The sequence below is a fragment of the Lasioglossum baleicum genome, chromosome 11, assembly GCF_051020765.1.
Source record: "Lasioglossum baleicum chromosome 11, iyLasBale1, whole genome shotgun sequence".
NCBI classification, from domain to species: domain Eukaryota; kingdom Metazoa; phylum Arthropoda; class Insecta; order Hymenoptera; family Halictidae; genus Lasioglossum; species Lasioglossum baleicum.
In genome coordinates this window covers 6070589-6092554 of record NC_134939.1, presented here as the reverse complement: position 1 = coordinate 6092554, position 21966 = coordinate 6070589, and the positions used below count along the sequence as shown (strand labels likewise).

Here is a 21966-nt window from a genome sequence, read left to right as displayed (position 1 = left end):
CATTACAAAAAAACGCAAGGCGAAAAATACATCTTTGTCACTGATAGGTGGGGGTGCAAAGTAACTCGTGAACACTTCTCTAAGGAGTGGGAAAGTCACGAGAGCGACGTGTCGCGAGTTTAACCCTGTAGCGGAATTTCCACGGGCCCCCACATCCTCAACGTGCCTTGTGCATCTTCAGGTAACGGGTCCTTTTTACCTTAGCGGGGTCCCGTACCATCGACTTGGGCCTTTAGAAATTCGGGGTTTTATGACTCTTCGCGAGGGCTATGGATACTGTCGCTAATAAACCTGATGGCAACCCTAGCAGGTGTCTTAATGGGCCTACCTGATAGTTTCCTCAAAAATAGCTTCTATTGTCGCGTGAGTCCTAAAATCTCTCCAGCATTTACACAGCACATGTTAATTTTACATGTTAATGCAGCCCTATTCAGGACGTCATGTACGCCCAGGTCCTACCATAAATCCTTACAAATCTTAATGGTCGCCTCTACATCAGCCCCTGACTCGGCTTAAAACACGTTGACGTTAACATACAGACATTTCAGTTTGTAGCATTTTCGATCAAAAACGTGTCCCCGTCATTTCACATGCTACATCGTGCAGAAATATCCCAGAAAAAATGGAATGATGGTATACAAAAGCAGAGATGTCAGGTTTTAACACGAGTTCAAGTTTATTCTTATATTTTTCTTAACGAAATTATCGAAGATTGAATATACACAATTTCTAGATAACCTGAAATGCTCAAACACTTTTTTTCGATCCAGTATATTTCTTTATAAGGCATTTTAAGGATTTCGGGAGTTTGATCGCTAATAGTAGTAGCTAATAACTAGCAGTAAGATAATTTTTATTATAATACTATTAGTATTGTTTCATAGGAATTCGCAAATAAATAAGTTATTATATATTTACAATAAATATTATATATAATTCATCCACACAAATGTTTATATACAAACAGGAAAAACATAATGTTGTCTCTTACATTCTGACGGTAAACGCTATATGTTACAATACTAGACACACACACTCGCTTCATTCTTAACACTCTTCACAAATACACAAATGATTAGTCTTGATGTATAATATTAAAGTGGTATCACCATTCGAAATTTGATTATTATCAATCTTACAATTTTGGAGTAGAAAGCATTGTAATTTCTAATTTCACGTTTAGTCGCACTTGCAAAATTGTTCGGAAACTACGTTCAAGTATATTCCGAGAATTACAGCACTGTATACATTTTATTGCTGGTAGTATATTTAGCGGATAATTACCGCTCTATGAAGCGGAAAAGTTACTTTACAAAATTATTAATACATTATTACTGCTGTCATATAGACAAATTGAAACGATTCGTCTTAAAGAATTACGGCTAAATTAGGTTTCGTATCGGCCAATACATGAAAATTATTTATGTATTTTCAGCACGAGAGACTCTGTCGAAAAATAAATGCACTAACTCTCCGATGATGGCACCTGGGTCTATTTTGACCCAGACTATCAACACCATCATTGAATCACTCGATTTCTGGCGGTTCGGTTAAAGGAATAACTTACATTAGAAACGACAAGAAAGCTGATGAGTGCACGCGAGGGACTCTTAAAAATATTTTGAAAATATTGATAAATGACTTTGTGAATGGTGCTAAGTATCGTCAATTGTACAGGTGTAAGAGAGATCCGTCCGACCAAGGACTCAAAAAAAGACATCAACAATGTCGTAGTAGTATTATTAATTTCATTCTGGTACCACTCCTTCGTTAATTTTTCCCTTCTTCGTGTATCCATTTTCCACCGCTGCCTCTGTTACGGATTTATCTTTACTTTCCGTTACGGGATCGTTCCACTTTTGAATTTTGCTTGTGCCAAACAGAACGAACACAAGATTTCCAAGGAAGTAAATTATAGCTGACAGGAAGAATATATTCCTCCATTGCAACGCGTTCGACTGAAATGTAATGAAATATTACCAATGACATTCAATCAATGTGGTAAATCGATCTTCATTTGTATAAGTATTGCAAGAGTTATGTAATTAACAAAACAAGTACACAATCGCTTTTTCACGTGATTAAGAGATACATGTCTGAAAAATATCTTACACCTGAAGTGTACTAGAACTTCGTGTTATAACGATATTAACCCTTTGCACTTGGAAGTATTTGAACACGAAAACTAAACATTTCTTCTGATCTACAATATTTCCCTTGTACACGATTTTTTTCATTTTATGCATATTAAACTGATATAATTTACTCGTGCAATACTCGAATGTTTAGTAATTTATTTGATATTCCCTCTGTCCCATAATAATAGTAGCAAGTGAATATTTAAACGGGAATTATTGACGAATGCAGCTGTAAGTTATGTTGTAGCGCAAAATTGCGAAGCCTTCAATCAAAATCAATGTTTCATGACATCAGTCATTTGCTTTGACACATCTTTCAATTTTTAGGTTAATCTAATAATTACGAATTGTAACTATTTTTCTAATTTCATTCGCTTATCGAAATCAATTGTGTTATTTCAGTTGAATATCAACCCATTGTAACAGTAAGATGAAAAAAGAACAAGCAATACTGGAAGCAATGAAGAACGATGGCTCCAATAATTTTAAGCTCACGCAAGGGAAATCAAAGCTTCGCAGCCAAGGGATCCTACCTACAAGTTTAAAATGCAGTAACGAAATTATTGAAAAATCCAGAAACTATCCGAACACCCAAAATAAAAATTAGGAGTAACATTTTTAATTTATTGTTTGTTTTTTGATAATCAATGTTGCGTTCTATATTTATTTTCTTTTGCTACTATTATTATGGGACAAATTAAATTCATCAACTGCTTCTATTATTATGGGGCAGAGGGAGTATACACATAATAAAAAGTAGAAAGAACATACACTACTGTGCAAAAGAATGAAGCACCCATTATAATTATAAGATAAAATGACAAACAATATCTTTATGTAGAAATTGTATTGTACAATGATTCTTATTTTATTTTGTTACGCTTTTCTATTAAATATGGCTGGGTGCTTCTTCATTTTGCATAGTAGTGTATATCGAGCAGAGTTGGGCCAAAATTTAATCAACGATTGGCGACTAAATTTCTACTTGAATCGCTAATCGCAATTAACAATTAATCTCCTAGTTTAGTCGTTAATTGCGGTTAACGATTACATGTCTACTTTAGTCGTTAATTGCGATTTACGATTACATTCCTTTCAATTGTAATCGTCGATCAGATAATTGATTAATGATTAACTGCTGAAATTTCGAAATGAAATACGGAATCAAAACTATGTATGAATACTGAAAAAAATGTAAACTGAGTTTAGGTGTATTGTCATTTGGTATACATATAATATAAACTCTGTTTACGTGCTTTTACGTTTTTTCTTCGATGATTTCTTTTTTTAATCAACGATTGACGATTAACTTCATCAATCGATGGATCCAATCGTTGATTTTTTGATGATTTCTTCTTTTAATCAACGATTGACGATTAACTTCATCAATCAATTGAATCAATCGTCGATTTTTCGATGACTTCTCTTTTAATCGTACACATTAATCAATCAATCATGATTAAAATTTTAATCGATTAATGCCCAACTCTGATATCGAGGCATTTCTGTGGCTGTGTACTCACCGGTTCCGTAACGACGACACTGGCAATCAACGGAGCCAAAATGCTGCAAACGTTCGCAACTGTGTTTGTAATGCCCATTAGATTGCCGGCGAAGTTTGGACTGAGATCCATGTGATTCACGTTGTGACCACAGTAAACGGCAACGTTACTAGCAACAGCGATAACTAGAATCGCCACTGCTACTTGGGGGTGGTCCTTGTCAACGTATCCGAGGCCGATTAAAGCTATTGCTGGGATCCACTGACCGATCGAATTGCAAATCTTCCTCGAAGCTCCAACCGAGACGACATTCTTTTTTATAAGAAGATCCGAGACGTAGCTAGTCGGAAAACTAAGAAGCCATGCCGTAAGATAAGGCAGCGCGGTCAGCATACCATTCTAAAAAGTATAAAAATTGGCACGTCAGTGATCGATTATTCGAGCAATCTGAAATCGACATTTTTCATAATTCTCTAACGCTTTGGCTATTAATGCAGCAAAAATTCCATAAAATCAAAATAATAAAATAAAAATTTATAAGATAAAATGTATATGTTACTATGTACTAGAAATTAATTTAAAATAATTGTTAGTATTTCAAGTTTCTATGCACGCGTGCTATCATTTTGCCCCGCTAGACTTTGGCAAAATAAAACTAAACTGGTTGGTGTAGTGCAATTTCGTTTTACTTTTAGTTTAATTTAGTTGAATTGAGTTTAATTTAGCTTAATTGAGTTTCATTTGGTTTAATTGAGTTTACTTTAGTTTAGAAATTAAAATCATTTAGATCTTTATGTGCACTATCTGTTTATTCCAAAGTGTGCTTCCAGTTCCTGTTAATCTTGAACTTCGATAAAAAGAAGAAGAAAATTGACCACAAACGATCTCAGTTCGATCCATCGTCGGTTTAACGCGAACAATGGTATTTTTATCTGGCTTTTGTTCTATAATTTATCAATAAGTAGAATTTTCTACATTCTTCTAGTTACCTGTTTGATGTCGAAGCGTAAGACGGATGCCATGTATGACGGGATTTTTGTTAACAGCATCCAGAAGCCCCAATTATGAGCACACTGTGTCACCAACAGTGCCCACATAGGAATGCTGGTAAACATTGCCATCCACGGAGTAGGTAATTTCTAAAACATCATCATTCGTTCGATTGTAAATACATCATTATCTTCGTATATTCAGTGTTTGGAAACCAATGGTACAACCGAACACAGAGAGTGATTCTACATTTGAAAAATAAGTCGAAAATGACGAATAAAATTTTTTCATACGCGACTTTGTCCTCGAAAAAATCGACTTTGAAAATCCGTCAAATTGGTTGAAAGACATCAGCAGACAGCGGATCTTTATGCATAATAAAAATTTTCTACCTGAATTGCAACAATCTGGAGTGAAATAGACATTTATTTTCTTTCTTAATAACTAATAATTAAAATTCTTCTAATGTTTTTACTGGTTTAAATTACACCTACTCATTTTTGTCAGAAATGCATAAAATCCGCTGTCTAGACATTAGAAGGATTGAATGTTGGTATATTATTCTCAAGTTATTAAAATCGTTAAAAGAGGAAACAAGGCATTCGTAACTAATTTCTGTTCGTTACAATTGACTTGTACAGGTTTTATATTTTGCATAAAAATCCACAGTCTAACACATTAATTTGAAATACAGTATCCACTTTGCCTACCTCTTCAGTTTCAGTCACTCCCAGACTAGTTTCAATGTACTCTTTCTCGTCCTGAGGGATGCTTGGATGTTCAGCTGGTGATTCTTTGCCAATGAAGTAGGCTAGCAAACCGGATACAATAGTCATACCACCCCAAACGTAGAAACAGCTGGGCCAGCCTGCAGAGGAGACTGACAGTAGACCGGAACTGAGCAAACTGATAACGTTTCCGATCCAACCACCAGCGTAGACAAACGTCGCTGAAACAAACGTGACGCATATAAAGTGGCTTGTACAAAACAGTAGATCGTGCGGAAAGTCACCGTTATGATTAGTAGACTGCGGATTTTTATTTATTTATAGGAAAATTGGGTAGACGAAACTCAAAATTGTAGGAAAATTTGAAACATTTAACGATGACAACATATTATATTTCATCTATTAAAAGTATTAAGGGAAGAAATAACATTCTATTAGGTTGTTGCATATGAAATGTCCGATTTTTAACATTAAACAAACGCAATTTTGTGCCCAACGTCCAACGTATTCTATCTAGGAATTTCAAGTTTCTTGATCGTATTACGGTCATTCAAGTTTTTCATTTACAAGATTTTGATTTTGTAGTTCATTTTTACCACCAACGGCTAGTAAGCTAATTAATGACCACATTTTGACCGAAAATCACATAATGCTATCCTCAATAAGTTATTTTTCCAGACATATACAAGGAATACACGACAGACGCGTTGGTTGACGTTGAAACAAACTTTATTTAAAAGTAAAATTATACACCTAAATTAAAATTGAACATAGGATATTACGTAACACTAAACGTACCGAGCTACAATGACTCCCGCTAATATATTCGGACACCCTTAAAGAGACCATAACTTTTTTAATATTGGAATATACACAATTGGTTTGCTACATAACGTGACAAAATTTTTTGAAAAAAAACTGCAAATTGTCAAAATTGCAGAGAAAATACTGAAAATTGTATTTTCCAACTTTTTTATATCGTAGATCTGTATCGAGTAAACATATTCTGAAAATTTCATCAAAATCGGTTGACGTTGTAATGAGCTACAAACGTTTAAAGATGGTAAAAATTGCAGTTTTTCGCGATCTTCGGCCTCCAACTGCGCCTGTCGTTTTCTCCCGCATCAACTAATTACTATGAAACTTTCGCAGTGCATATAATTGACACAGATTTACAAAAAGTATTTTTTAAAATTTCAATATAGGCCCGAATAAAAAAGTCGTAAAATGCAAGTTTTAGTATTTTCTCTACAATTCCGACCAAATGCAATTTTTGAAAAAATTTCTTTTCACATCCTGTAGTAAACATACTCTAGCTAGTAGTAAAATTACTCTAGCTTCCCAAAAAATTTCGAAACGCATAATCCAGTATTAACAAAGTTATCGTTTTTTTTTAGAGCGTCCGAATATTAATGGGAGTCACTGTATAAAAATAACAGACACGTGATTGCCTATGAAAATGACAAGAATTAATTTATTTAGACTTTGCGCGGTTCTTATTATAACATGTGTTCTAATAAAGATATTTATTAAATAATTTCTTATGGATGCATCTTTATAATTTTATTAATTGTGAAATAGAAAAATCTAGTACCGGTCATTCGAACAGTCGTGGTACGTTTAGTAACAATAAACCTAGACGCTATAATAGCATTTCTTGATCGAAACGTATTATAAGAATTACAACAACCTAATATTTGGTTTCTATTCCTTGCAATCGATGTAAACAATTTTTATTCGCCATAAGGATCCGCAGTCCAATGATTAGACTCTTTAGCTGTGAATTTTATGCATTTATGATCGAATGAGTAGGTGAAATTCAAAATACGGTGTTCCCGCGATTGATGTGACTTTCAGGTATGCGGATGATGTGACTTTTTTTATCCCCACTACTAGGGGGTTCCCCCTTGGGCGGTCGGTCGCGCTACAAAGAAATTAAGGTATTAGGCTGTTTAAATTGGGGTTTTATGATACTCGATGTATCATTCTCAGGTATGGAATAGCATTATGTAGTACAATACAACAATTTTCCGCTTAGCACCGTTGTTTACCCAGGATCGTCGTTTACACTTGGAAAAGTTATCCAAGAAATCTATGTTCGGCACACACACGTCAGAAAACGTAGTACAATTTCGTTTCCTGAGACTCGATACCCCCGAGGTACTCACAACAATCGCGGGAACACTGTAGTCGTAATTTAAGAATGCCTACAATGCTGGACAAAATAATAAGATAGAAATATGTTTAATACTTACACATTCGACCTCTTTCATCCATGGGTACCCATTTGGAAAGTAGTGTATGAAGACAAGGTAGTACAGTGCCTTGGCAAAAGCCTGCGATTACTCTTGAAACGCATACTGCTTCCCAACCGCTATATTTCGCTGCCGCAGGCACGAGGAGAGTTACTAAGCCGCAAATAAACAGCGCAATTGAAAACAGCTTTTGAGCCCCCCAACGGTGGGCAATTATACTTCCAATAATTTGCGTGCACACGTAGCCCCAGAAGAAGGAGCTCAAGATTATGTCCTTCGTCGAATTGTTCCATTCGAATTGCTACGAAACAAAGGCAAACGAAATTAGATGACTTCTGTGATGCAGAGTCGCCAGATGAGGGGAATTGAAGTTACCCCCTCTCTACCAGTACCGAATTTGTGACATTGTGTCACGGGACATTATAACACATGCACAACGGAGACGAACGCGTCACGTGGCCGGGACGTAGCGGAATAGTGCAGGAATACCGTCGAAGAAGGGGAAGGAACTTTGCTGTTATATCTCGTCTCATAACTGATGGCACACACTTTAAATCAGAATAACTTTTGAAGTGAAACTTCTTTGCTGAGGGGGCTACAATTTTCGAGCGTTACGAAAATTTTGATCGCATGAGGGGAATAGTTAGGTAAATGGTGGGGGAACCTATAGAGGAGTAGACTGCGTCAGCGGCGACGCACACTGGGCCAAACCGACGAAATCTGTGTCAAAATCAAAGAACTTTCGATAGAAATGAGATAGAGCGATGAAATTTTTTTACATTAAAGCTGAAACTTTGCAGAATATGGGATAATTATGGGGATTGTGGTGCGAACGTTTTTTAACCTTGAAAGAATTAGTTAAACTTGCACAACTTCAAAAATATTGTGGTTTTTCCAATACCACGCGCGGAAAATTTTTTTTTTTAACATGCGACACATCATTTCCCGTAGATTTTTTCACGCCGATTTCAAATCTGGTTTCAAAATTTGTCTACGACCTCAGGATATTGGAAAATCGATTTCTTGAAATTCTACATGTTTAACGAATTTTCTCAAGGTTAAAAAACGTTCGTACCACAATCTTCCTATTTTTTCCATATTCTGCAAAGTTTCAGCTTTAATTTTAAAAAAATGTCATCGCTCTATCTCATGTCTATCGAAAGTTCTTTGATTTTGAATCGAGTCTGGTCCAAATTTTCCACTGTGCGCCGAAGCGACGCACAGTGGGCCAAACCGACGAAATCTGTGTCAAAATCAAAGAACTTTCGATAGAAATGAGATAGAGCGATGAAATTTTTTTTAAATTAAAGCTGAAACTTTGCAGAATATGGGAAAAATAGGGAGGTTACTGTACGAACGGTTTTTAATCTTGAGAAAATTCGTTAAACATGTAGAATTTCAAGAAATCGGTTTTGAAATATCCTGAGGTCGTAGACAAATTTTGAGACCAGATTTGAATTCAGCGTGAAAAAATCTACGGGAAATGAAATACAGCAAGTTCAAAAAAAAAATTTTCCGCGCGTGGTATTGGAAAAACCACAATTTTCTTGAAATTGTGCAAGTTTAACGAATTTTCTCAACATTAAAAAACGTTCTTACCATAATCTCCCTATTTTTCCCATATTTTGCAAAGTTTCAGCTTTAATTTAAAAAAAATTTCATCGCTCTACCTCATTTCTATCGAAAGTTCTTTGATTTTGTCTCCGATTTGGACGAAAGGTCCCATTGTGCGCTGCGCCGCTAGGTGCTTTATAAATATCATTCATTTTTATGTAAATAGTTCTCCAAACCTGAAAGTCAACCTCTCTCATTGACTTTTTGGCTAGAGAAGTCAATTTAGAAATCAACAATAATGTCAATACCCCAACTACCAGGTTGGGTACAACAATTGATGCTATACTTTCTAGGAATTTCGAACGTATTAAATACCAAACGTTTGTCTCGTATTTTAGCTAGCATAAGCCAATTGTCACTATAATAGACACTGATAATTCTCCGGATAATATGATTCATAAAAAATGAGAAACTAATTACCATAATTGATTCATGTTTTTGTCAAATTAAATAACGAAATCCTTGTAAAATATATTTGAAAACCCGCATCCTTACTATTCTCATTTATTATCTCTTGTTTAATAAAAAAAATACTAATAATTTATCTCTATCTATACTTAATAAGCAAGAAGTTTCACTTCTGTCGCACGTGGACTCCACGCACACGATATTTTTATAAATAACCTGAAGTACTTCAATTTTTCTGCCAAGCTAGATGATATTTACTAAATGATATGAAACTTTTGAAAAAATTGCGTTCGCACCGAATTACGGAAAAAAGATAGTAGAAGTTGTTTATTACTAGATTGCAAATCTTTATGCACAATAAAAATTGTCTGCATTGATTGTGAGAAATAGGAACCAACTTAAATGTTATTTCTTCCCTTAATGATTTTAATAAAGGAGAAATCATGTATTGACATCTTCAATTTTAAAAATTTTCCAACAATTTTGAATTTCATCTACTCAATTTCGCTATAAACGCATAAAGATCCGCAGTCTACTTATTACATTAGAACATTTTGTAGATGCATATAAGTTATTGTACATATACATTGTATATGCTGAAGATTTCGTCGCGCCTGATCGATTCGTTTATGAGAAAAATCAGTTTTTCTGCTTTGTTCTGGGGGAACCTATAGATTTACGCTAGAATAACCCCATCATACCGCGGAATATTAAGATTAAAAAAAAAAATTAAAATAAAAGAAGATTCATACTTCAAAGTCAGGATTTGCAGAGGTAGCATTGGTCATCGCTTCCAGTGTCACGGATGTAGTAACTCGAACAGCATAACAGCACATAAAGCCCAAGGCCATCAAAGAAATTTGCACATGTCTACATCCGAACCAGGCTGCAAATTATGAAGGGCACGATAAGTAACTATACTTTTACGACAAATATTGAGACGAAGACTAGAAGCATCTAATATGTGCCAGTTTTCGCAGAGATTGTTCAATTCGTTTATAAAACTAACCATGCAGCAGAAAATATAATTACTCTACACGATAAGGTGATGCTTCGACTTGCGGATGGCGTGGGTAGAGGCTTGAAATCGCGTTTCGCTTAATCACCACATTTTATTCAAACGCCGCAGACTTCTATTGCCGATGTGTTGTTTTTCCCAATCATATAAAAAGAATTCTCTTCAGGAATCGAAACAAGCAGTTGTCTTATTAATTTATTTAATTTCCCCAACACAAGAACAACGTCATTCGAGTGTCTAATGAGAGTTGCCTGTTTGTTTACTATATACAAATGGGTGAATTTACAATGACTGTAGTCAATCTATTTACACTTTATTAATCGGGACAAAAATACATCAGAATGTAATTGCATACAACTTCGGCGAACCGCATGGCCTATTTAAGTGGACAGGAGATAAATAACCCAGTATCAATTCAATCAAATAATATGTTTGTCTCAATAAACGATAGCCGATAAGATATTAACGAATCTGATGTCAAACAATACTTCTAATCAATATACGTTATCACATTGCTCAGACTCTTCTGTGAAATATTATTACTAATATGTCATTACTTTTCAGTCGCACGTGTTGCAATGGAGAAATACATTCTTCTTATCAGCTGTAATTTAGTTTCTTAGAAATCTCGTGTTCGTTCTGTTTGGCACATGCAAAATTCAAAAGCGAACGATCCCGTAACGGAAAGTAACGATAAATCCGTAACAGAGGCAGCGGTGGAACATGGATACACGAAGAAGGGAAAAATTAACGAAGGAGTGGTACCAGAATGAAATTAATAATACTACTACGACATTGTTGATGTCTTTTTTTGAGTCCTTGGTCGGACGGATCTCTCTTACACCTGTACAATTGATGATACTTAGCACCATTCACAAAGTCATTTATCAATATTTTCAAAATATTTTTAAGAGTCCCTCGCGTGCACTCATCAGCTTCCTTGTCGTTTCTAATGTAAGTTATTCCTTTAACCGAACCGCCAGAAATCGAGTGATTCAATGATGGTGTTGATAGTCTGGGTCAAAATAGACCCAGGTGCCATCATCGGAGAGTTAGTGCATTTATTTTTCGACAGAGTCTCTCGTGCTGAAAATACATAAATAATTTTCATGTATTGGCAGATACGAAACCTAATTTAGCCGTAATTCTTTAAGACGAATCGTTTCAATTTGTCTATATGACAGCAGTAATAATGTATTAATAATTTTGTAAAGTAACTTTTCCGCTTCATAGAGCGGCAATTATCCGCTAAATATACTACCAGCAATAAAATGTATACAGTGCTGTAATTCTCGGAATATACTTGAACGTAGTTTCCGAACAATTTTGCAAGTGCGACTAAACGTGAAATTAGAAATTACAATGCTTTCTACTCCAAAATTGTAAGATTGATAATAATCAAATTTCGAATGGTGATACCACTTTAATATTATACATCAAGACTAATCATTTGTGTATTTGTGAAGAGTGTTAAGAATGAAGCGAGTGTGTGTGTCTAGTATTGTAACATATAGCGTTTACCGTCAGAATGTAAGAGACAACATTATGTTCTTCCTGTTTGTATATAAACATTTGTGTGGATGAATTATATATAATATTTATTGTAAATATATAATAACTTATTTATTTGCGAATTCCTATGAAACAATACTAATAGTATTATAATAAAAATTATCTTACTGCTAGTTACACTGTCCAACAGCCAAAAAGTATTTCGATTCCCACTATGCGATTCTTGTAGAGTTTTCCGCGCTGATTCCGAATCTGATTTAATTTTTTTCCTATACGTCCAGTTTTTGAGAAAATGGAGTTTTAAAAAAAGACATATTTTTCAACTTTAAACAAATATTGCGATGTTATTATAAAAGATATTGAATTGTTGTGTACAGCAAAAGATTCTGTAGACTTTCCCGAATACAGTGATATCCAATATTAATACATTACGAATGTTTAAACATGTTTAAACAATGATTAAAGATGGAGATGCACCACTTCTGCACCAATTTTTGTGGATATTTTCGAATTTATCTCAAAAAATAAGGGTCCAGCGAAAAATTGAACTATACCACGCGAAAGAGCAGACTTTTATCTTGAGAAACTCCCCTGTGAAGTTTGCATGGTCGACGTTTTTTTCGAACCAGAAAGCAAAATATCTTCGCGCAACATGAGTTTCCGCCAGTGGCGCTCGGGACGGGATACGGCGCAGCGACGGGATACGGAGCGGCGAACGACCGTTCTGGTGGTGTATCGTAATGTATTAATATTGGATATCACTGTATTCGGGAAAGTCTACAGAATCTTTTGCTGTAAACAACAATTCAATATCTTTTATAATAACATCGCAATATTTGTTTAAAGTTGAAAAACATGTCTTTTTTTAAAACTCCATTTTCTCAAAAACTGGACGTATAGGGAAAAAATTAAAACCAGATTCGGAATCAGCACGGAAAACTCTGTAAGAATCGCATAGTGGGAATCGAAATACTTTTAAAAAGTTGAAATTTGTTGGACAGTGTTATTAGCTACTACTATTAGCGATCAAACTCCCGAAATCCTTAAAATGCCTTATAAAGAAATATACTGGATCGAAAAAAAGTGTTTGATCACTTTTCAGATTATCTAGAAATTGTCTATATTCAATCTTCGATAATTTCGTTAAGAAAAATATAAGAATAAACTTGAACTCGTGTTAAAACCTGACATATCTGCTTTTGTGTACCATCATTCCATTTTTCTGGGATATTTCTGCACGATGTAGCGTGTGAAAAACAGGGGACACGTTTTTGAACGAAAATGCTACAAACTGAAACGTCTGTAGAAACATTTAATCATTTTTCTCGTAGATAAATCTACTATGTTTTTAAAGATTGAGGCTTCCCCTTTATAACGATTCTTTAAAACTATATTTACGATTTTTTTTTATCGTTTTATAGAACAAAAGTGAAGAACCAGTTTGGTCGTGTAAAATCTTCCAGAGCATTTTATATTTTGCAAATTGGTTAGTACACCCTCCATTCAAAATTCGATAAATCGACCAAAGAGATTGTATTTCAAGTTTCAAGGCCTCGTTGTAAACAGGAAGCTTGAATCTCTAAATCTATTGCAATATCAGTCGGGAAAACAATTTTTAAATGTTTTCACAGACGTTTCAGTTTGTAGCATTTTCGACCGATAACGTGTCCTCAATGTTTCACTTGCTACATCGTGCAAAACTATCTTAGACAAAAATGAATGTTCGTCTGCGAAAGTAGAGGCTTTAAAAATGAGTCCAAATGTATTGTTATACTATTATTTTAAATATAATTATTGTAGTTTGTAATTTCTCTTAATTATTGTAACTTCTCGATAATTTAGTGTTAAAATATTTCTTGGATCTAGCGCATCCACTTAGTAGTACTAAATGCACATTGTTTTAATAAACGTCGTAATAAAATCATGCAGATCCTCCACTATCCACATGCTTGGACGATCTGTCACGCACATGACCTATGTACCGCGTGTAGCTGTACAATCTAAATTTAATTTCATGTTCTAGCCTTACGCGGAGGAAGAAAGTTCATTGAATTTATCGCGACTTGAGTGTTGACCCGCATCGTCAAGTCAGTCTCGGCGGATACACAAACAGAAAGAGCCATTCTGCACTTTGGTTACACTTATGAGTAGACTGCGGATGTTTATGCAATTTCCAATTTTGGTAGACGAATTTTAAGAAAGTGGAATAAAAAGTAAAAACTAAAATATAAAAACAAGCTTTTTAAAAACCACGCTTATACTAAAATGCACTAAAAAGAAGAAAATAATTATTTTCCTGGTCCTCCATAAAATACTGAATCCAGCTAAATGATTAATAATATTTTTCCCCAAAATTTTAAGCAATTAGTTAAGCGTGCACGAAGATTACGTCAACATAGTTTAGCGCTCCACGCTTCTATTTTTATAGTCACTAATGTCATGATTTTATTTAAATTTACATTAAATTTTGCTATCTATTCCGACACTAATTTTATAACAGAAGAAATTTTAAACTAATTCCTTAAAATTTTGAGGGAAAATATTATTAATCATTTAACTGGATTCGGTATTTTATGGAGAACCAGGAAAAACATTATTTTCTCCTTTTTAGTGCATTTTAATATAATATTTAAATTTTTATATATTTTATTTTCTACTGTTATTGTCTTCGGAAGCAAGTGTGTATACGAAAGTTCAGCAAGATTGGACTATGGGAAGAGGTTCAAAATTCGATTACAAGATTTAACGCATACAACAACAACAACACGGCAAGTTAATATAAGCGTGGTAAAATGGAATCTTATTTTCCGTGGTACATAGTAGCCTTTTGAGATCTGAAATAGATAAAAATCGTACTAAATTCTGTAGAATTTTGTGTGCTAGCATTTTTTGGAAATTCTCAAAAGCCATAACTGCATAAAGATCCGCAGTCTGCTTATATGTTATACTTATCGTCGCGCATGCACTCGCGCGGAGAAACAACCGCAGCAGCATGTGTTTGTTGCATTCCATGGCCAAGCAATGCAGAGAATGCGGACGAGCAAATCGTTCTTTTCGCGTCTCTAGGACATCGCGAGAAATCTGACATTGAGGATAATCGTTGACGTCACGTTTTGGAATTCAAAGCGATTCGTCACGTACATATGCTACACACGTTGCACGAAAAATTCATTATCTTGTACCGCGTTGCTTGCAATCGTACATCGTGCTCCGAATAGTCCTTGCGATTCAAGTTCAAACGTACTTTAAATAGTTAATTAACGGCCGTTTTGCCTTCGCGTCTTCTTATTACTCAACTGCGGACCCGTATGCAAAACCGCACGTTCATTAATTATAATAAAATTTCTTGTAGTTCGACAGAAAAGATTACACATTTGAGCCGTTTATTTCGAAAGCGGCCTAAGTGCATTTTCGAGAAAAATCAAGCTAGCAATTTTAATATTTACATTTCTACGTTATCTTTTCATTCTGAAGCAAATTGTAACTAATATATTTAAAATCACAAGGATTTTGTAAATAGGAAATTAGCTGGTTAATAGAATGATACAAATTTTTATTTTGAAAGTGGCCTAAGTCCATTTATCAGTTGACAAATGAACCATAAATTCTTAGTATCAGGACATTCGTTGTTACCGAATGTCAGAGATTTTGGCGTCGTAGAAATGTCATTAAAGACAATAATTTACTGTTTGTCCCCCAAGATTATTATAATGTTATCAAGAAGTATCGGAAAGGTAATAACTTTATTTTAAATGAAATGAAACAAGAGGATTTCATATCCACAAGATGTTTGGAGGATGCAATTTTTAAAAGAGTACAGAATTCTAACGGAGAAACAATAAATTGGTTAAAAAATATGCTGGATGCGTTTTCTGAGAAATGAACCATATAAAATTTTCTATAAGATATCAATGGATGAGAATGCAGAGTTTAAAATACTGAATTTAGCACCACATCAGGGTAGACCAAGAAAATTTGAAAATATTGTATTGATACCAGTTTATAAAAATATGAGACAAGTTGCAACAGCGAAATTCAAGGATATGATGGACTGACTACGAAATATACCACCGGAGCACCATGACTTCATTAAATCCCTCCCACATACACAAAATATAATGTATAGCAAATTTTTTTAACGGGAAGTTTGGGTTTTATAATGCGAGGGTCGGTCCTAGACGATTTTCGACATTATTTACAGTTTAATCGGGGCATTATACAGCATATATCGCAATGACAAATCTCTAGGAAGCGTATTTACCGAGTTATTAGCGAATGAATAGTCGATGTTTCCTTTCGAAGTATGGCGGTGTGTTGTTCGGCGGTTCTGCATCGACAATTTGCCTAAGCCCCCTCCGCTCCCGGGAAAACTTTTTCTATATCGGTCCTAGATGATATTCGACGTTGTTTACAGTTTAAATGGGACATTACACTGCATATATCGCGAAGATAAACCACCAGGAAGTGTATTTGCCGAGTTATATTATCGCCGCTCCGGAGAAAACTTTTTCTGTATCGGTCCTAGACGATTTTTCAGTTATTCACTATTCAAACTGGAGAGCGTATTTAGCGAATCACTCAGGTGACACTTCTGGAAGCGAATGCACCAGAAACTGCGAGTCGAAGACGCATTTTGTTTGTTTACACGTTTGTTTACACGAATATATCATAACGAAAATTTCCCCGAGTGTCTATCGAAACTGCCAAGCACTCTACAGACCTACGTTTAAAAAATACAAGCGTGTGTCGTGACGTAAAATCGTTTTGCAAGCGGGAGTTCCCCAGCACGTGAAAATCACGATTTCGAACGAGGACAAACAAGGCTAATCTTTGCAGAAGTCGTCACAAATAACGCGTTATCTGCGATTACTGTCACTAAATCTGTATCAGATTGATTTCGTACATTATCTTGTCCGGATTATTGATACACTCGTGAAACGTGTCTGCATTAGAAGCGACGATTCGTAGGCAATGATAGTTTCCCCAAAAGTGGCAATGATTGTCGGACGGTACTGTTAACAACGTAGAACAACTTGGAACCGCGATAATGATTGCGAAGAACTAGCACTCGAACGTCGATCGGTATTGTTGTTTTCCAATTCGGGAAATATTACACAATACGCCGGTCAGTTGGGCTGTCTGGCGAGGCGATGTGCTAATCGAAAAATTCGAGAAAGAAAACTGTCGCGAATACCTTCTGGTTTTGTAGCCGGTATCTTCATTTTCTCCGAGATGGATATAACGGATACCCTCTTCATGCTGTGCGAGTGCGTCATGTTGATAACGAAATTGGTTCGCGCCGCACGATTTCTTCGGTAGGGTCGAGTTCTGAGCTAACTCGCGAAAAAGACACTACGATCCATCAATCAGTTGATCGTGGTTTTATAGTCCATCACCGAAAAGGGATTCCCCCACTCTTCCTGTCGCACTTGTGTGCTCGCCGAGCGTATACGTACATATAATAAGTATACAACGTGCGCAGACACAGACACGGCCGCGTGGTTATCACTTTTTCTTCGTTATGTAATTAAAAAGCATAATATAATTTGTTCGAAACCGCAACGATCATGCTCGAGAATATGCCGATGCAACAGGGAATCCAGGATGAGCAGTAAACGACGAATGCACTGCTAGTTATATAATGATTTGATCGCTTAATAAGATTTAAATACAGCTGCTAGAGTATCGGCACCGTGGAAATTGTTCACTAGAAAAAACTGCGACTGAGTATACACTTCGCAGAGATAAAAGCAGCTGCTTATAGATTAAATAGCAATTTTGTAATTGCAATGGTCAAGCGTCCGATATAAATCAGAATGATTTGCGGGCCGTTAAATCTGATATAACAGAATCAATCTCGTGACAATCCCGAGACATCGATATTTATGTTGATAAAATTCTTGGCAACACTTATGACGTCACACTAATCTTTTAACGTACACGCCGCTGTTAGTGAATTCTGGAAATTCATCGTTTCGTAGATAATATATTGAACATTATAAAGCGTTACAGAGGAATATCTCGAAAAATATTGATCATACGCAAAAATGTTTCAGATGAAAGTTGTTCAGTACCGAGGGGAACATCGTGTGGTGGGATTTTTATTTTTCCCGATGGACTCTCCAAGGTGAGGTGAAGGTCACCTTGATTTTTTAAAATAGAAACACCTACTTTCTGTACCATGAATCGATAGACTATCGAATTCTGAGTAAAAATGCATTGACCTCCATATGTCCTAAATCTAATAGTTGACGAAATATTATCGAAACAATTTTCTTCCTTCTTTGGATAATATCTCATTAACTATTAGGTTCAGGACATATGAAGATCAACACTTTTATGCTCAGAATTTGATACTCTATCGATCTGTGGTATAAAAAATAGGACATTCCATTTAAAAAAAGAATGTTGACCTTCACCTCACCTTGGAGTGTCCACCGGTAAAAATAAAAGCTCCACAGCATGATGTACCCCTCGGTACTGAACAACTTTCATCTGAAACATTTTCGCGTATGATCAATATTTTTGGAGATATTCGTCTGTAACGCTTTATAATGTTCAACCTGTACAACGTAACATTCCAAAACAATTGGATTATAATTGGAACAGTAAACAATTATTTGTACTATATAGCTACTGCAAAAATATTAGAAACAACATTAATTATATATATATTATTGTATATGCTACATATACCATACTTGCATGGTTTCAAGCATTAAATAAATAATAATAAAATATAGCGAAATAAAATATTCCCTCGGCTGAGCTAAACAAATAATATCCGTAGAAAATGTGAATCATAAATACTTATTCCGTTTTCTCCCAACGCATACAATGTTCACCGAACGATTACTTCATCTTGTAGCCCGAGGCGAGGTGATCGGAAGTTTTATTGTTAATGTCTGTAATCAAATGGTCAATTGCACATTAACGTTAGCATCTAAAACCGGATTTCCCAGTTTAAAACGTGATTTTCGCATTATACAAAACCCAATAAAACGAAATTTTAAATCCCGTTGTCGAAACTCGACAGATCCTCTTATACCCGGGAAACTTTATTAATAAACATTGAATCAAATTTTAAGAAACATCGACGAATAAAATTTCTTCAATTGGCGGTAATTGCATTATAGAATTCATTATAAATGCGACATTTTCGTTTACAATGCAAATAATCAAAAATATTTCCGTTACTGTGAACGTAATGATTTTTGTAACGAATCTTGGCATATTATTTTCACATAGATAATGAGCAACAAAAGCAGTAGAATGACGGGAATTCATATCTCAGTTCTTGTAATCTTCTGTTTGTAACTGGTGTACGTATTATTTCACTCCCCCTGTAATTATACATACTAATGTTTAGGCTTACACACAATAGGTGTTCGCCTAAGAAATTTTTTTCATGATTCAGCAGCAGGGAGACCTTACCTTTTATGGTAAAAAATGTTACAAATTGAATTCCGTAAGAATGTTAAAAAATGTTATCCTATTATATGCTCATCCTTCAAATTTATCCATTTATCTCATTATGTATATTTTATAAAAATTTTTCTCCACAAAATTTTTAATCATTTGCAGCTCATAATATTTTCAGACATTTTCAGATTATATATATCATTGGCTTAAATGTACAAAATAAATTTTATTCATTACAGGCTCGGATGAAAAAATTATAAAAAGCAACTTGTACTATGTTCTAATGTGTGTTCCATTTCGCAGCATCTGTTAAATTAATGGTTCTTTCTTCACAGAAAAAGTGAAGTGGTTCGGTTCACTTTTAAAAAAATTATTCTGATGCAAAAGTCGTAAAAATCGTACAAAATCTGTGTGTGTGAGTAAATTCAATTTCGTCATTATTTAAAAGAATATATGCATACGTACCAGTCGTGTTAACAGTTTGTACACGAATACGCATCGTGCATTGCAGTGCACATTACCACAGAGACATGGCAGTCAGTATGCGCGATGACAGGGATTAATTACACTTGATCAAGGGTAAGACGGAGGAAGCAAAATTTTCCAGCAGGTCCCATTCTCATACAAATTAAGACCATCAAATTGCTGCGAAAACAACCACTACAAGATAATGGGATTGCAAATTGATGCTATTAATATTCTGTGACATTACCGTCGATGTCACTTCTTACGCAATTTTACCTGTACCACATTCCGTAATGGATCGGTCCTAAACAGACTTTCGTACACTATCACAATACACGAAGTTCTAGGACAAGGATAATACATGCAGTGGCGCCTAAGTATACTTACGACCAGAGCTGGGTACGTTTCAAATAACAAATATCAGAAAAAGTAATCGAAATATGTTTATTTAAATAAAACAGTTCAACAGACGAAATTTCTGTAAGAACACTATGATCTATGAAAAAATACAATGTGGAGCATAACTATGATTATCACCACTAAAACGATATTTGAAAATTTATATGAGGACTTCCAAATATGAATTACGCGAAAGGAGTTTAAAAGAAATGTTTAGACTGCGGATTTTATGTATTTATGACAGAAATGGGTGTTTCTAATTTAAAGTAGTGGACATTTTAAAAATATTTAAGGACATCCATGTATTAGTTTCAGCTTAATAGGATAATTAAAGGAAGAATACAATTTTTATTTGGCTTCTGTGTCCTGCAATCAGTGCAAACATTTTTTATTTTGCATAAAGATCCGCAGTTTACAAATGATACATAATGAAATAAGAGAAGAAATATTAGTTACTTAAAAGAAAATATGACAAAATTTGACTGGTGTCACATCACGTAATTAAATTTTAACAAAATGATGGGATTATATCAAATATTTTCAAACTGAAGAATTTTAGTAATGCGTAGAATTTCCTTTCTTACGAATTAATTAAAAAATACGTTATCTTCTTTAAGCATAGTAGTTGAAGCTTTTGGTCCGGTTGAATTAGCATGACCTTGGATGATCTTGTGCTGTGGTTAACGAACTCGTCACATAGGACACTATCAGACTACAGTAAATCCTCTGTAGGCGCAACAATTTCTATACGATAGATGCAACCAAGAATATCCCCCCCAACTTTTAGTAATCTGATCTCGGCTCGGTATATCGGTGTGAACCACTATTAACGCGACGCGGAGAGTCACAGTCGCCGGCACAGTTCAAACGCCCGTGCGTCATCATAATGTAACACCAATATTTAATCTTCTTTATTTTTCATTATTTTTGTATGGAACTTTCACCAACATATTCGTGGCATCTTTCTAATGCAAAATGATACCAAACACGATATCATTTCAACTGTATTTAGTGGTTTCATCGACGATGAACGTTCCGGGCGCAAGGAAGGAATAGCGTATAAAAAAGAAAGAGACGCGAACAGTTGCCGTCAGCGGCACTGTTCAAAGGCCCGCGCGTGGACTCTCTTTACACGCGCTATCCTTCTCTACGTTCGGCTCGGCCTTTGGAAATAAGAAATAGCTAACTTATAAGATACATGCGACCAAATCCCCCCGGGAGGCTGTTGCGTCTATAGAGGATTTACTGTATGGGCCAAAGAATATAGAACTCCATTTATAAAAATTAAATTGACCTTGGGATCACCTTTTTTTCTTTAAAGATGTGTGAAAAAATACATTTAAGTACTCCCAGAAGGGGTAGTGTTTGACTCGGGGGACGCAGGTGGTCCGTACCCCCAATACCCACTAAAAAAACCACACGTCTAGGACTGAGAGGTCCCGCTATTTGCATTTCTCCTGTCTGCCGCTTTTCCCGGACTCCCTTCCACTCCTGTTCTTTTTTAAAGACCTTGGG

The 21966-nt window shown here is 35.2% G+C and overlaps 1 protein-coding gene across 4 annotated transcripts; it reads right to left on the bottom strand.

Annotated features, from left to right (window-relative positions):
* Positions 1-644: 644 nt before the first annotated feature.
* Positions 645-17749, bottom strand: LOC143213773 (putative inorganic phosphate cotransporter). 4 transcript variants are annotated; one of them, XM_076433971.1, is made up of 8 exons: positions 17360-17515; positions 10668-11739; positions 10388-10521; positions 7614-7914; positions 5341-5579; positions 4630-4779; positions 3662-4039; positions 647-1958 (listed from the first exon to the last, which is right to left on the bottom strand). In XM_076433971.1, exons 3-8 carry the CDS (start codon positions 10484-10486, stop codon positions 1749-1751), a joined length of 1377 nt encoding a protein of 458 aa, XP_076290086.1. In that variant the 5' UTR covers positions 10487-10521; positions 10668-11739; positions 17360-17515; the 3' UTR covers positions 647-1748. The 4 variants fall into 4 exon arrangements, with proteins under 4 accessions (XP_076290089.1, XP_076290086.1, XP_076290085.1 ...); XM_076433974.1 differs by lacking the exons at positions 10388-10521; positions 10668-11739 and adding an exon at positions 16427-16552 and having other exon boundaries at positions 645-1958; positions 17360-17507; XM_076433970.1 differs by lacking the exon at positions 10668-11739 and having other exon boundaries at positions 17360-17749.
* Positions 17750-21966: the final 4217 nt, after the last annotated feature.